The 12,819-nt window shown below is 36.9% G+C and overlaps 1 protein-coding gene across 2 annotated transcripts in view; it reads right to left on the reverse strand.

Annotated features, from left to right (window-relative positions):
• Positions 1-717: 717 nt before the first annotated feature.
• The window catches only part of HCRTR2 (hypocretin receptor 2), a 122,482-nt gene continuing 110,380 nt past the window's right edge, over positions 718-12,819 (reverse strand). The window contains exons 5-8 of one of the 2 annotated variants that reach the window (XM_032649189.1): positions 9,474-9,694; positions 6,386-6,507; positions 3,289-3,514; positions 718-760 (exon numbers count right to left, since the gene is read on the reverse strand). In XM_032649189.1, coding sequence (XP_032505080.1) covers positions 718-760; positions 3,289-3,514; positions 6,386-6,507; positions 9,474-9,694 — 612 coding nt within the window. Of the gene's footprint in view, positions 761-3,006; positions 3,515-6,385; positions 6,508-9,473; positions 9,695-12,819 lie in introns of those variants that run through there. The other variant, XM_032649190.1, reaches the window with a different exon arrangement.

Here is a 12,819-nt window from a genome sequence, read left to right on the forward strand (position 1 = left end):
TTTCAGAAGAAGTCTTCTAATTTGTGTTATTAGCACGTAAGTAGATGACCCTTTGTTCCATAAGACTGGCAGGTTTTGGGAACACCTGTTTCTTTCCCATTTGCCCTATGATGGTCAGTACTAAATCCAGACCTCTTAGGAGGATTCTTGTATCAACAAGTTGACAGCAGAGTGCCTGGGCTGTTATTCCATTCCCATAGTTTCTTGTAAGGACTGGTGTGTGTTTGCTTTTTCCTTCTGGGAAATGCTCATTCTTGGCAACTGTCTGCTTCTACAAACTTAGGTTTTTGTAAGGGTAAATAAAACTGGAGATTTGAAGGTTTTAGTTAGAAACTCAGGGACTTCCCTGGTGGTCCAGTGGTTAAGACTTCGCCTTCCAATGCAGGGGGTGCGGGTTTGACCCCAGGTCGGGGAGCTAAGATCCCACATGCCTCGGGGTCAAAAAACCAAAACATAAAACAGAAGCAATATTGTAATAAACTCAATAAAGGCTTTTTAAAAAAATGGTCCACATCAAAAAAATCTTAAAAAAAAAAAAAAGAAAGAAACTCAAATCATCCAAGTAGCCATAAAGCACGCCAGGGCTTTAAAACCTGTCTTCTTCCAAACTGCACTTGTAACACAGGGGCACTATTTCATAAAGCATTACCTCTTTGAGTGAGATAATGCTGAGTGACTCTCAACATTGGTACTCAGCCTCTTCTTTCTGACCTCCAATCAGGTTGACAGTAGTGATGACGGTGGTCCCTGTTGTAGATACCTGGGCAGTAAAATACTTTATTTCATATGGGCTAGTATGTCACTGCCAGGTGGTAGTCTCTGGAGCAGTGGTTCTCAAACTTTAAGGCCCTTCAGAATCACCTGTAGGGCTTGTGAACACACAGATTCCTGTGTACCACCCCAAAGTTTCTGATTCAGCAAATCTGGGTTAGGGTGAAGATCTGCATGTCTAATAAGTTCTCAGGTGATGCTGAATCTGATGGCTCAGGAAGCACACTTTGGAAATCACTGATTTAGAGCAAAGGAATTCTGACTTCTGAGTCTGTTCTTCACAAAATCACACAACTACTGCCTCTCTGAGCCTCTCTCTGTGTCTCTCCAGCTCTGGCTCTCACTTTCTTGCTCTCTCTCTCTCAATCTCTCTTCTTAAATGACAAATAACTAGATATATTAGGATCTAAAACATTTAGCTCTTACTCTGATCTCAGAATTGCTGATTCGGCAAATTACTTAGCTACTAAGGCATATGATCAATATTATTTGACATTATCCTCATCCTCAAACTAAAGTGCTAATGTCCATAGCAATGTGAACATCACAACTCTTCTTTCATGCAGCATAAATAAGAAAAAAAGTTCTCAGATGTACAAAGGGGAGAAAGCAGAGAGTTACAATACTTTGCTTTCATTGATATTGTTCTGATAATTAGCAATATAATTTCAATAAACCTCATATTTGAGGGTAGTTTTTGCTTTGAGTAGTAAGAAGCACAAAGTAATCTCCAGTTTTAAGGCACAAAAACCATTTGTGGATAATTTGGTTATATTCTTTCTGAAAGTGATGAGTTGGGGAAAAAAAAGTAAGAAAAGAGCAAGATAATTTTTATGTTCTATGAAAATATTTCTTAAATATTCTCCATATCTTTTGTTTCAATAAAATAAGAATGCCTGCTACTATACTATAAGAAGAAGAGCAACTTTCCATGAACATCTCTTTTACTTTTAAAGTGACTATTTGAATCAGAATAATTTTGCAGAGAAGCAAATTGAAAATATCTGGGCTACCCTGGTGGCGCAGTGGTTGAGAGTCCGCCTGCCAATGCAGGGGACACAGGTTCGTGCCCCGGTCCGGGAAGATCCCACATGCCGCGGAGCGGCTGGGCCCGTGAGCCACGGCCTCTGAGCCTGCGCGTCCGGAGCCTGTGCACCGCAGGAGTGACCAGAACAGTGAGAGGCCCGCGTACAGCAAAAAAAAATAAAAAAAGAAATTATTCAGTATTTTGAACCCCAGATCTTACATTTGTATGGAACGTACTGCACTCCTGTTCATTTGTGTGTGATTAAGAGCAAACCCCTCCCTTCTCCTAGTCACCCGGCTCTCAGTCACAGGCCCAGGTAGAATTCACTAACATCAATAGAGTCACTGTAATTAAATAGAAACAAAAAAGTGCAACCTCCCTGTCCATGTCATGGTGAGGACCACCATCATTGGTTGCTTCCTGCTCTGAGTCTGAATCATCTCCCAGAATGCCTTGCTGCTCTGCAGCCTCTACCAACAGGTCCCCCTCAGTGGACTGGAGCTGTCTTGAAGGCACATTCACACCCTAGCACCTAGCACGGTGGGTGCTTTCTGGGAGGTGTTTGATAGATGTTTACAAAACGTAAATAAATGCAAATATTTACCATCAAATCTCCATGGCATTACCCTGTCCAATATGGGACCCAGATGTGATTTGGTATTCTACTACCCTTTTTCTTTGTAAATTGAACTCTTAATTTCATCTAGCAAGGCCAGTTACCTCATTTTTATTGGTTAGAAGAATACAATAATGGGATATCTTAGTCTTAAATGTTGAAATCTTTCCTTAGAGATGGAAATTGTGTGTTTATAGTTACTCCACAGTTTTTACCTGAATACAGTCTTATTGGCCATATGTTGAAATGATAAATGTTAGCGATGGTAAGGTTACAAACCCAAGAAAACTGTGTAAATGAGTTATAAAATTAATGGAAAATAAAGTTGAATAGTATACATGTTTTTATAGTTCTGAAAGATAGCTTTTGAGTTATCTAATATAATGTTATTTTGTATATAAATATACTTTCAAATGTCACACCATAATGACACTCTTTAGTGATTTTTTTAAAACTATAATGTCAACTAACATATCTCTTGTTAATCCAGAGTTAGTAATTGCTACTTCTTTTAGTAGCCAAAAGAAAACCAAAGGATAAGTTTGGGCAACTTTTAGCCACCAATTTGAAGGTAAGATTAAAATAACAATTAGAATTGGAAATGCTCATACATTTAATTGACACAAATCCTAATACATGAAGCTAAAAGTGAAACAGCCTGAAAATAAGTTCAGTGGAAGTTTCAACTTCTAACATATCTCAATCAAAAGTTGAGAAATGATTTTAAACTGACTTTATTTCCAAAGAGCAAGAGATCATTTTCTTTTTAAAAAAAAAAAATGGGTCCACAAAGTAATAAAATTTCTGTGTACAGAGATTTTAAAAAAAGAAGAGTGGTACTCAGGCATCCCTGTCCTAGGCATCAATCTTCTACCAGTTTTGGAGTGGCCCCGCACCATTGGCCGCTGGGAGTGTGCTAACGCTCGTGAGCACGACCTGCTCGGACAGTTTTGATATGTTATCAATGTTGCTGATCTGGGTGGTCAGGGACTTTCGGCTCTCAGTGCTCGTCCGTCCCCGGGCCAGCGGATCCTCCTGGCGGTGATGAACTCCAAGGCAACAGCAAGAAAATGCAGCTTTAAATTCCTCTCGAAATTTTCCTGGCAAACCAGAGAGAATGAAAGGAAAAGGAATTCAATATGTTTTAACCAATCATGAATAAAATACAACTGATTGGCTCCTATTTTGGAAAAGGAAATTGGTTATTGGAAGCTTGGTACATCCTTTTTTAATAGTTAATTTATTATTTAACTGAAGTATAGTTGATTTACAATATCATGTTAGTTTCAGGTGTACAGCACAGTGAATGATATATATATATATATATATATATATATATATATATATATATATACTCACACACATATATATACATATATGTATACATATGTATATGTATATTCTTTTTTATATTCTTTTCCCTTATAGATTATTACAAAATACTGAGTATAGTCCCCTGTGATATACAGTAGGACTTTGTTCTTTATCTATCTTATATATAGTAGCAGTAGTGTATAGGTTAATCCCAAACTCCTAATTTATCTTCCCTCTGCCCCTTTCCCTATTGGTAACCATAAATTTGTTTTCTATGTCTGTGGGTCTATTTCTGTTTTATAAATAGGCTCATTTGTATCACTTTTTTTAGATTCCACATATAAGTGATATCATATGATATTTGTCTTTCTCTGTCTCACTTTACTTAGTATGATAATCTTTAGGTACATCCATCTTGCTGCAAATATATACAATGGAATATTACTCAGCCATAAAAAAGAATGAAATAATTCTTGGTACACTCTTGAAACACTGACACATTTCCATAAAATAGTGAGGCTGCTTTTCATGCCCAATGTTTGGAGTTTGTTTCATGCCTTTAGAGGCAAACCTCCTATACTTGTGAACGTGGGTTATTGTTAACTAGATAACTATAGTAAAGCTGAGTATCAGCAGAAAGCTACCCAGAGATATTTAACATTTAAAAAATGATGAAACCTAAGTTATACATGGCCAAACGTACACAGAAATTATCCCTGCATTGTACTCTGAAGAAACTGTTCTATCGACACAGTCAGTTCAACAAAATATCTAGAAAATTTCTAACATTTCATAATCTGCATAAGGCAGGACAAACTGAAAGAAAAATAAACAACTTTAGAAGTTTTTCTTTATCTTTAAATTATTGATGTGACATTGGAGAAGGATAAGGATGAAACACTGACCTTTTAAGCCTCTAAGGGTAAATGGCAGTGTTGGAAATCACCAGTTCTTTTCTCTGAGCTTTGGTTACCTACCTGGGTTGTTGAGTGATTAAAATTGGTGTCCACTGATTATCAGCTGCCTTCTTGCCTCATGTTAACCCCCATCATGGCACTTGGACTAGGCTCTGTGGCTTCTACTTCAGATAATTCTCCCTATGACCCTCTAATAGATTTTCCCTGTTTAGTACAAGCTCAGGGCCTTAGTCATCCCTAAGCCCAGGGCAAGTGTTTCCCCACTGCTTTTTTAGCCACAGCTCCTCAGGCCCTTCTTCCTTCAAACAGCACTGGGGTGGTGGTCTCTGCTTATCCCAGTCTGAATGTAGTCTTTATTTTGGAGACTGGGGTTGAATGTGTCAGGGGAAGGCATGAAAAGGGGCAACTGAATAAAAACCACCACTCACATATACACCACCTGATTCACCAAAAGGTGAAATAAAGCAGGTATATAGAGGGTACATGCCATGACTGAAAAACAAAAAGCTATTTAAAACAAAAAGCCTAATTGGTTGTCTTTTTTAATAACCTATATAACCTGGAAGGCCAAAGGTGAAGTTAGAAAATGCACACACTTTATTCAGCATGCAATAAAATGAATTGCTTATTTTTTCATATAAAATCATCATATATTTGGAGACGGAAATAAAAAAGAAATAGCCAGGCTTCCCTGGTGGCATAGTGGTTAAGAATCCGCCTGCCAGTGCAGGGGACATGGGTTCGAGCCCTGGTCTGGGAAGATCACACATGCCACGAAGCAACTAAGCCCATGTGCCGCAACAACTGAGCCTGTGCTCTAGAGCCCGCAAGCCACAACTATTGAAGCCTGCACACCTAGAGCCCGTGCTCTGCAACAGGAGAAGCCACCTTAATGAGAGGCCTGCACACCGCGACAAAGAGTGGCCCCCGCTTGCCTCAACTAAAAAGAAAGCCCGCACGCAGCAACGAAGACCCAACGCAGCCAAAAATAAATAACTAAATAATAAATTAATTAAAAAAAAAAAGAAATAGCTAACCGGTTGGAAAGAAGACAATGTAAAGATATAGTTAATTAAAACACAATTCTAAAACTTAATTAGACAAAATGTTGGTCGATAAAACAATATTTAGTTAAATGATTTTTATAATTATATTGATTCCATAAACAGATGGGTGAAATCAACTGCAGAGGTGTGTATGTGTGGTTCATTTAGCTTATGTGTTATTTAGAGGAATGTAATTTTTTTATGATCAGTGAGAAATCTTGAGATAAACCCAAGAGATGTTACCCACAAGAGAATTGTAAAAACATAGAAATACCTAAAAGTGGAAAGGCTCCAATTCCATTTCAATTAGGCTACAAATGTTGTCAAAGGAAATGATACAAGCAGGGCTGTTTTATTTTCAGATAAAACGATTTTACATCTTTATAAATCATAAGTTTATTGTATGACAAGCAAGATTCTCTTATTCAGTTCTCACAGTTCTCACCTTCCTCCTATTTAAAATTTTCTTCTAAATTTTATGGAAAAAGTTACTTAGATAATTTTTTCTGATGCGTTAGGTAACACATGTTCCCTCTTATAAGGGATAAAACTCAAGACCAGTCAGATCAGGGAAAAATACTCTCACTGTATCACAACTAATATTTTCATATCGTTCAAAAGTGTTCAGACCTTCTGGTCATCGATCCCTCACCCTGGCCTGTGGTTTGTACAGAAGAAACAGTTGAAAACTCACCACTGAGAAAATTATAAATAATTGGGTTCGCAGCACTATTGGCATACACAAGCCAGTGTGAAAAGGTAAACCAGGCATATACAGTCTCTCTGTCTTCCGTGTGTGTAAACATCCCAAATACTCTGTAGGAAAAGAAACAGTAACATGAAATGCAGTGCGATTCTGGAAAGTACCTTTTAAATAATTAAATTCAAGGGTGAACACAGCCCTTGGTGGCAGTTCCCTGACTCCAGTGCTGCCCTGCAGGACAGACCACTTGTAGGTTTAGGGCACACAGTGGGGCTAGAATAACTTCAGTACCTGAAGGGCACCTCCAAGGCACAATTAGTAAATCAAAAGCCAAATCAGGTCAGAGAAGGTCTCTCCTGTAAACAACAGCAATAAGAATACAAAGATTGAATATATATCTATCTACCTTCTTTCATTTTGTTTCTAAACACAATGGAGCAGCTTTTGTTACTATTTCATTTTGCGTGCATTTTATTTATTTATTTATTTAACACTGGAGTATAGTTGATTAACAATATTGTGTTAGTTTCAGGTATACAACAAAGTAATTCAGTTATACATATACTGAATACTATGCTTTTCTCAAGTTCTTTTCCTGTTTAGGTTATTACAGAATATTGAGCAGAGTTCCCTGTGCTATACAGTAGGTCCTTGTTGCTTACCTACTTTAAGCATAGCAGTGTGTACAAAAGCACTTCTAAATTGCAGTCTGTAAGCACTACTTCCTACTTTCATTTGTGCATTGATCAATATTACATTTCTTCAACTCCAATCTTCCAGCCTTGCTGAAATTTGGCTTCTGGGATTTCTTTATATGCAGAGAAGAGCTATTTTTCAATAGGCAAAATTCTGGTAATTTCTTAAAGTTCATGAGTTTTAATTTTTTTTATTATTTTAAACTCTGAAAAATATGTTATTATTTATCTCCTTAAAGGTCATTTTTAAGATTTGTTCTGTACTCCAGAATACCCATTTATCAAATTCTATTCACTAGACAACAGCAGGCAACTTGCAACTACCCAATAAATGTATAGGCTGAAGATTATAATGCATGTCCATCACTGATTGTGGAATTTGTGCCCGTGATAGAAATATGTTGCCAGAATAAAGTGGTGTTCTATGGAGTACTACAGTTTTACAAAAATATAATATATAGTAAGACAACATGGATAAATAGAATTAATATGTTATGACCCTCTACTACAATGTATCTTTGAAATCCTAGACAAACCAGACCTGCTTTAAAGAAATTGGTTTTGACTAGTCAGACAAAACACTAAGTTTCAAAGAAAAGAATTTAGGACTTTATTTGTAAGAGAAAGAAAACACGAGCATAAAATGCAAGGGCAAACAGAGATAAGTATTTGAAGAAAATATGTGTGATAAAGAGAAAAGGAATTTTCAAGGTTATTTTGAAATTTTTATTTTGTGACAAAGAGCAGAAGTCTCAAAAAATGGAAACTATTTTAAATTTAACGTGGACTTTCTCCTTAGAAAGCCATTTATTTTCCTTGGAAGGGAGGTCTGTAAGTCAGAAGAATAGAGAAATATTATGGAGAAGTAGGTATTTGGAACCAGCTAAAGGGAAGGTACAAGTGCTGAGATACAGGAAATCCAAATGAGTCATCCAGAGAGCAGTAAATCCAATTTTCATTAAGTTTAGATTGACTAAAATAAAAGTCCAAAAAAAAAGGAGAGAACCTATCCCGTATCCTGGCATGTTTACAAGGTTCTTAAGAGCAAAAATCATCATCTAGCATCAGACTAGAATACATTTGTATGGGATTTCTGTGGGCAAGAAAAATAAGAAAGGAATTATGAAAAAATATGGAGGGCAAAGTTACTTTTGTTTCCCTGTGAGCCAGTATACATCTGAAGGACCCAAGCTGCTACATATCTTATACCTTTAAGGCTGTGTCTGTACTAAACAACATTGCTGAACAGAAACTCATATTCTCTTTCTTTTCCATTGAAAAAGTCATTAAGAATAGATATACATATAAGTGAATCACTTTGCTATACAGCAGAAATGAATACAACATTGTAAATCAACATTACTTCAAGAAAAATTTATTTTAAAGAAGTAAAAAAAAAAAAAAAAAGAAAGAAAAAGTCATTAAACAATCAAAAACAAGGCCCAAAAGAGAATGACAAATCTTTGCAGCTGGTTATACCACCTTTAGACTGTGTGATTCCAGCCAAAGCTGCCTCTCTTCAGAGTCCCCAGCCATGAGGAATAGGATATTGACTCTGGATCCAGGAAAAATGAGAGAAGAAATCCTAGTTTTATTTCGAAGCCTCTGATAAACAGAATTAGTATTACCTTGGGACCAGTCTCTGTGCAACTATTACAATAATTCCCAATAAAGATGGTTGGCCAGAAGGTTCCTGGGTACCACTGCCCCTGCATTGGTTGATCATGTTGGTTGTTTGAACTTAATAGTGTCTATGCAGCATTACAAATAACATACCTTCTCTCACTGAAAACTTTTGTACTTATTTTTATTAATATTCACGCTAAACTTGATTCAATGATGTCAGGAAATGAATTTTCTTTCTTTCTATTTAAACATTCAAAACACAGTATGTGCTGTGATTCCATTTGTTTGTGTGTGTGCTCACAAATGCACTTTTTAAGTATAATTAGAATGCTAACAAAATTCTTATCTCTTTTTACCCTTTAGATAAAGTTCTGTCACCATTTGCTATGTCTTTGAGAACAAAGTTTGGAAAACCCATTTGTTCTGATCAAAAAAGAGCTCCGAGCTGTAAACGAGTTTTTTGCATTAGAATTTCTTCTGCATCTAAGGCTTAGCAATTAGCTTGAAGAGGTCAGAGGAACATCTGTTTTATGTCTGCCATTCAATAGAGAATTTGCATGGATAAGAGCATTTAAAATCCCAGCGCTCTAAAAAACTGTGTTCCCTACCTGCTGGTAACAGCAACACATTGAGTTATCTGGCCTGGCAAGCTATCTAGGCAGATGGTTTCCATTTTTCTCTGGCTTAAAAAAAGTCTTTAATTAAGAACCAAGAAAAATGGCTGATCTCTTCATTTTCAAATAATAAGTGAACTTTACCTCTTTAGCACATTGAGGATGCTAATTGGTAGATAGCAAATTGCAAACACCAAAAGCACAACCATCAGCATCCGGGCTGTTTTCCGTCTGGCTCGGATCTGCTTTATTTCAGCGGCCACAGCGCTAATCCTGGATTTGGTCTGCTGTCCTGGCCCCCGAGGCTGTGAAAGAGGCTGCAGGGCCTTCCATTTTCTCTGAACTACAGATGATGTTCCAGGAATCTGAAAGGAGCGGATACCCTTTATTGTTATCTGATTTAGGAAAGTTCCACTTTGGAGGAGTAATTGGAAGACACAGTAAGGAGAGTATCCCAGACACCCGTGGCCTAGGAGGTTTGCGAGTCTCTTTCCTCAGACCGTTTGCTGAGTGGAGTGTGTTCTTGAGTAATACAGCCAAGTGCCAAATAGGAGTCTGGGTGGAAAAAAAAAGTTGCAACATCACCATTTTGTTGAGGTCTAAAGAGAGCTGCAAATGAAACGATATCTCTTTATAAAAAGAGAAGTTGTCCACTCAAAGGAATAATATTCAACACTAAAAAGAAATGAGCTATCAAGCCATGAAAAAATAGAGAGGAAACTTAAATGCATATTACTAAGTGAAAGAAGCCAATCTGAGAAGGCTACCTATTATAAGATTCCAACTATATGCTATCCTGGAAAAGATAAAACAATGGAGACAGAAGAATGATCAGTGGTTGCCAGGGGTAATGGGGGGAGGGATGAATAGGCATAGCACAGAGGATTGTTAGGGCAGGGAAAATACTACTCTTCATGATACCATAGTGATGGATACCTGTCATTACACATTATACAATGTATTTGAATACACCATCCAAACCCATAGAAGGTACAACATCAAGAGTGAACCATAAAGTAAAGTGTGAACTTCCGGTGACTATGATGAATCAATGTAGGTTCATCAGTTTTAACAAATGTATCAGTCTGGTAGGGGATGCTGATAATGGGGAGGCTGTTCATGAATGGAGGTTGGAGAGAGATGGGAAATCTCTGTACCTTCCACTTGATTTTTCTGTGAACTTATAACTAACCTAAAAAAAATATGAAACCAAAAAATCCCTTCTTAATTTAAAAGGGAGAGAACTGAAAACTGGAGAAGAAGAGCTCTTACTAGGAATTCTGATTCAGCTCGGATACCTAGAGTTGAAACAGAAGGCAAACCTAACAGATAATTAATTGCAAAAGTAACCTGCATAGTTTTTCATGCATCAATACTGCCACCTGCTGCCAGACGGAGAGATAGGACTTAACTACCTATTGCTTTTTATTAGGTTTTCTGATTCTCAGGTTTGGTTAAGGCAGACCTTTGAATAAAAGGAATAAAAATAAAATAAAATATTCTCTGTTGCTTATCATTTGTTGTTACAAAATTGCTTGAAGGCAATTTTGTGGACCGACCCTTTAAAATGCACATAAAAACCTTGAATATCCCTTGTGGTCTTCCATGAACGTTTCAAATAGCTGCAATTTGTAACAACAGTTATACAACTTGTACTTTTCCACTTCTTTTCAAAGTTATTTGATAATAGCAGGGAGTCCCTCCAAGTATAATATTGTCTTAATTATAAGCTCATGAAGATTGATAGGGTTTAGTGAGTAAAACAATAAAATTCAGCATGTGTAATTTTTTAAGAGTAAAATGTACCAACAAGCACACCATAAGCACATCCTAGTTCTATTAAGATTATTCAGCTGTTGCTTTTATCTCTGTGCTGCAAGCCAGAACAGACCAATGGGTCTCTCACAGTGGATGTTGGATGGATTCTGTTGCTTTATCCATAACAAGATCCAAGTCTGTTAGATAATCTTTAATTTGAGAACAGAATTTTACTTTGATTTCCACACAGATGAATTAATGATAATTAATTAATTATGGTGCTCCTTTTGAATATAACTATTCTTTCTCAAAAAGAAGCAAATGAAGTTAAGGAAAACCTGCCCTTAAATTGAAAAACACCTGATAAACGATTTCTCTTCGGATTCTGTATGTCCTGCCATGTAGGCTGACCTTTTCACATCGTGGTGGCCTCACTCAATCTTCTTATCCATTGATTGAGACTCCTTCCTCTTCTATGAGTCTTTTTTATAGATAGTCATTTTAAAAAATAATTGAGGAGAAGCTGCAAAGGATGTTGGAAATTTCCAGAAAAACTGTAACATGAGTAACCCTATTAATGTCTGCTAAATGGCCTTGAACTGTTTCCTAAATGATCTCTAAGAGATCATTTAAACTTAAGCAATCTGTTATTCAATGCTCCCCTGAGGAAAAAAATCAATATCCTGCATCTGATGACTTCTGCAACCATCAGAAAGAGTTCCCATAAAGAGAAACTGCCACAGGGAGCATAACTATTGTTCCTGCAATCATAAAAAAAAAAAAAAAAAAAGCAGAAATGATGTCCCCTCTTAGATGATGATCTAAATAGAAGATGGTTAATCCTGCACTCATTGTGAAGAGACATACAATAATCCCCATCAATAATTTGTGTATGTCTAGAGAAAGTCAGCATAGTATCAGTAGAAATCACTAATTTTAACTGAGCACCAGGAATGATGCACAATCTGGAGTAATCATTAATGCATTCTTAAAAATAGGTTATTGTAAATCCCATTCTACAGATGGTCAAGCAGACATTGAGAAGTATTAAATAAAATATCCAAGTCTATATCTTTAATAAGTGACAAGCCAGAATTTGCACTCAGGTCTGTCTGATTGCAAAGTTCATTTTTTCCCATTGTGATGCACCGTTTCCATTTATAAACTTCGACACAATCTGATATGGAAGTTAGCAAATTTTTTAACACATGCCTAGTTACATAAAAGCAATAATAGTCATACAAAAGGGCTTTTGAGAGATTCAGGCTATGGGACTGTCCATGTGAGAAGGTCTTTTCCTTATCATCTCAGCGGGCGTTCAAAAATCCCTGACTGTGGAAAGCACACACACACACACACACACACACACACACACACACCACACACATACACACACAACACACACTATACAAACACACACACATACACAAACACACACAACACACACCCTTACACTCAGACACACAATGCACAGCACACACAGCACACACACACACACACACACACACACACTGCTTTTATTCCAATATCATAAATAAACTTTAAAATCATCTTTGAGGTGAAAATACATCCTGGAAAAGGTATTATCACAGTTATGAATTTGCACTATCAGGTAGATGATGTACCTTGAAACCTGCCCTGTCTGAAGAAATCTTTGTGGCCAAGATAAGCAAATGTGCTGTAAACATTAAAAAGGGGATGAGAGAATATTATGAACAGCCAGTAAATTTGC

The sequence above is a fragment of the Phocoena sinus genome, chromosome 11 (assembly GCF_008692025.1).
Source record: "Phocoena sinus isolate mPhoSin1 chromosome 11, mPhoSin1.pri, whole genome shotgun sequence".
Classification (NCBI taxonomy): Eukaryota; Metazoa; Chordata; class Mammalia; order Artiodactyla; family Phocoenidae; genus Phocoena; species Phocoena sinus.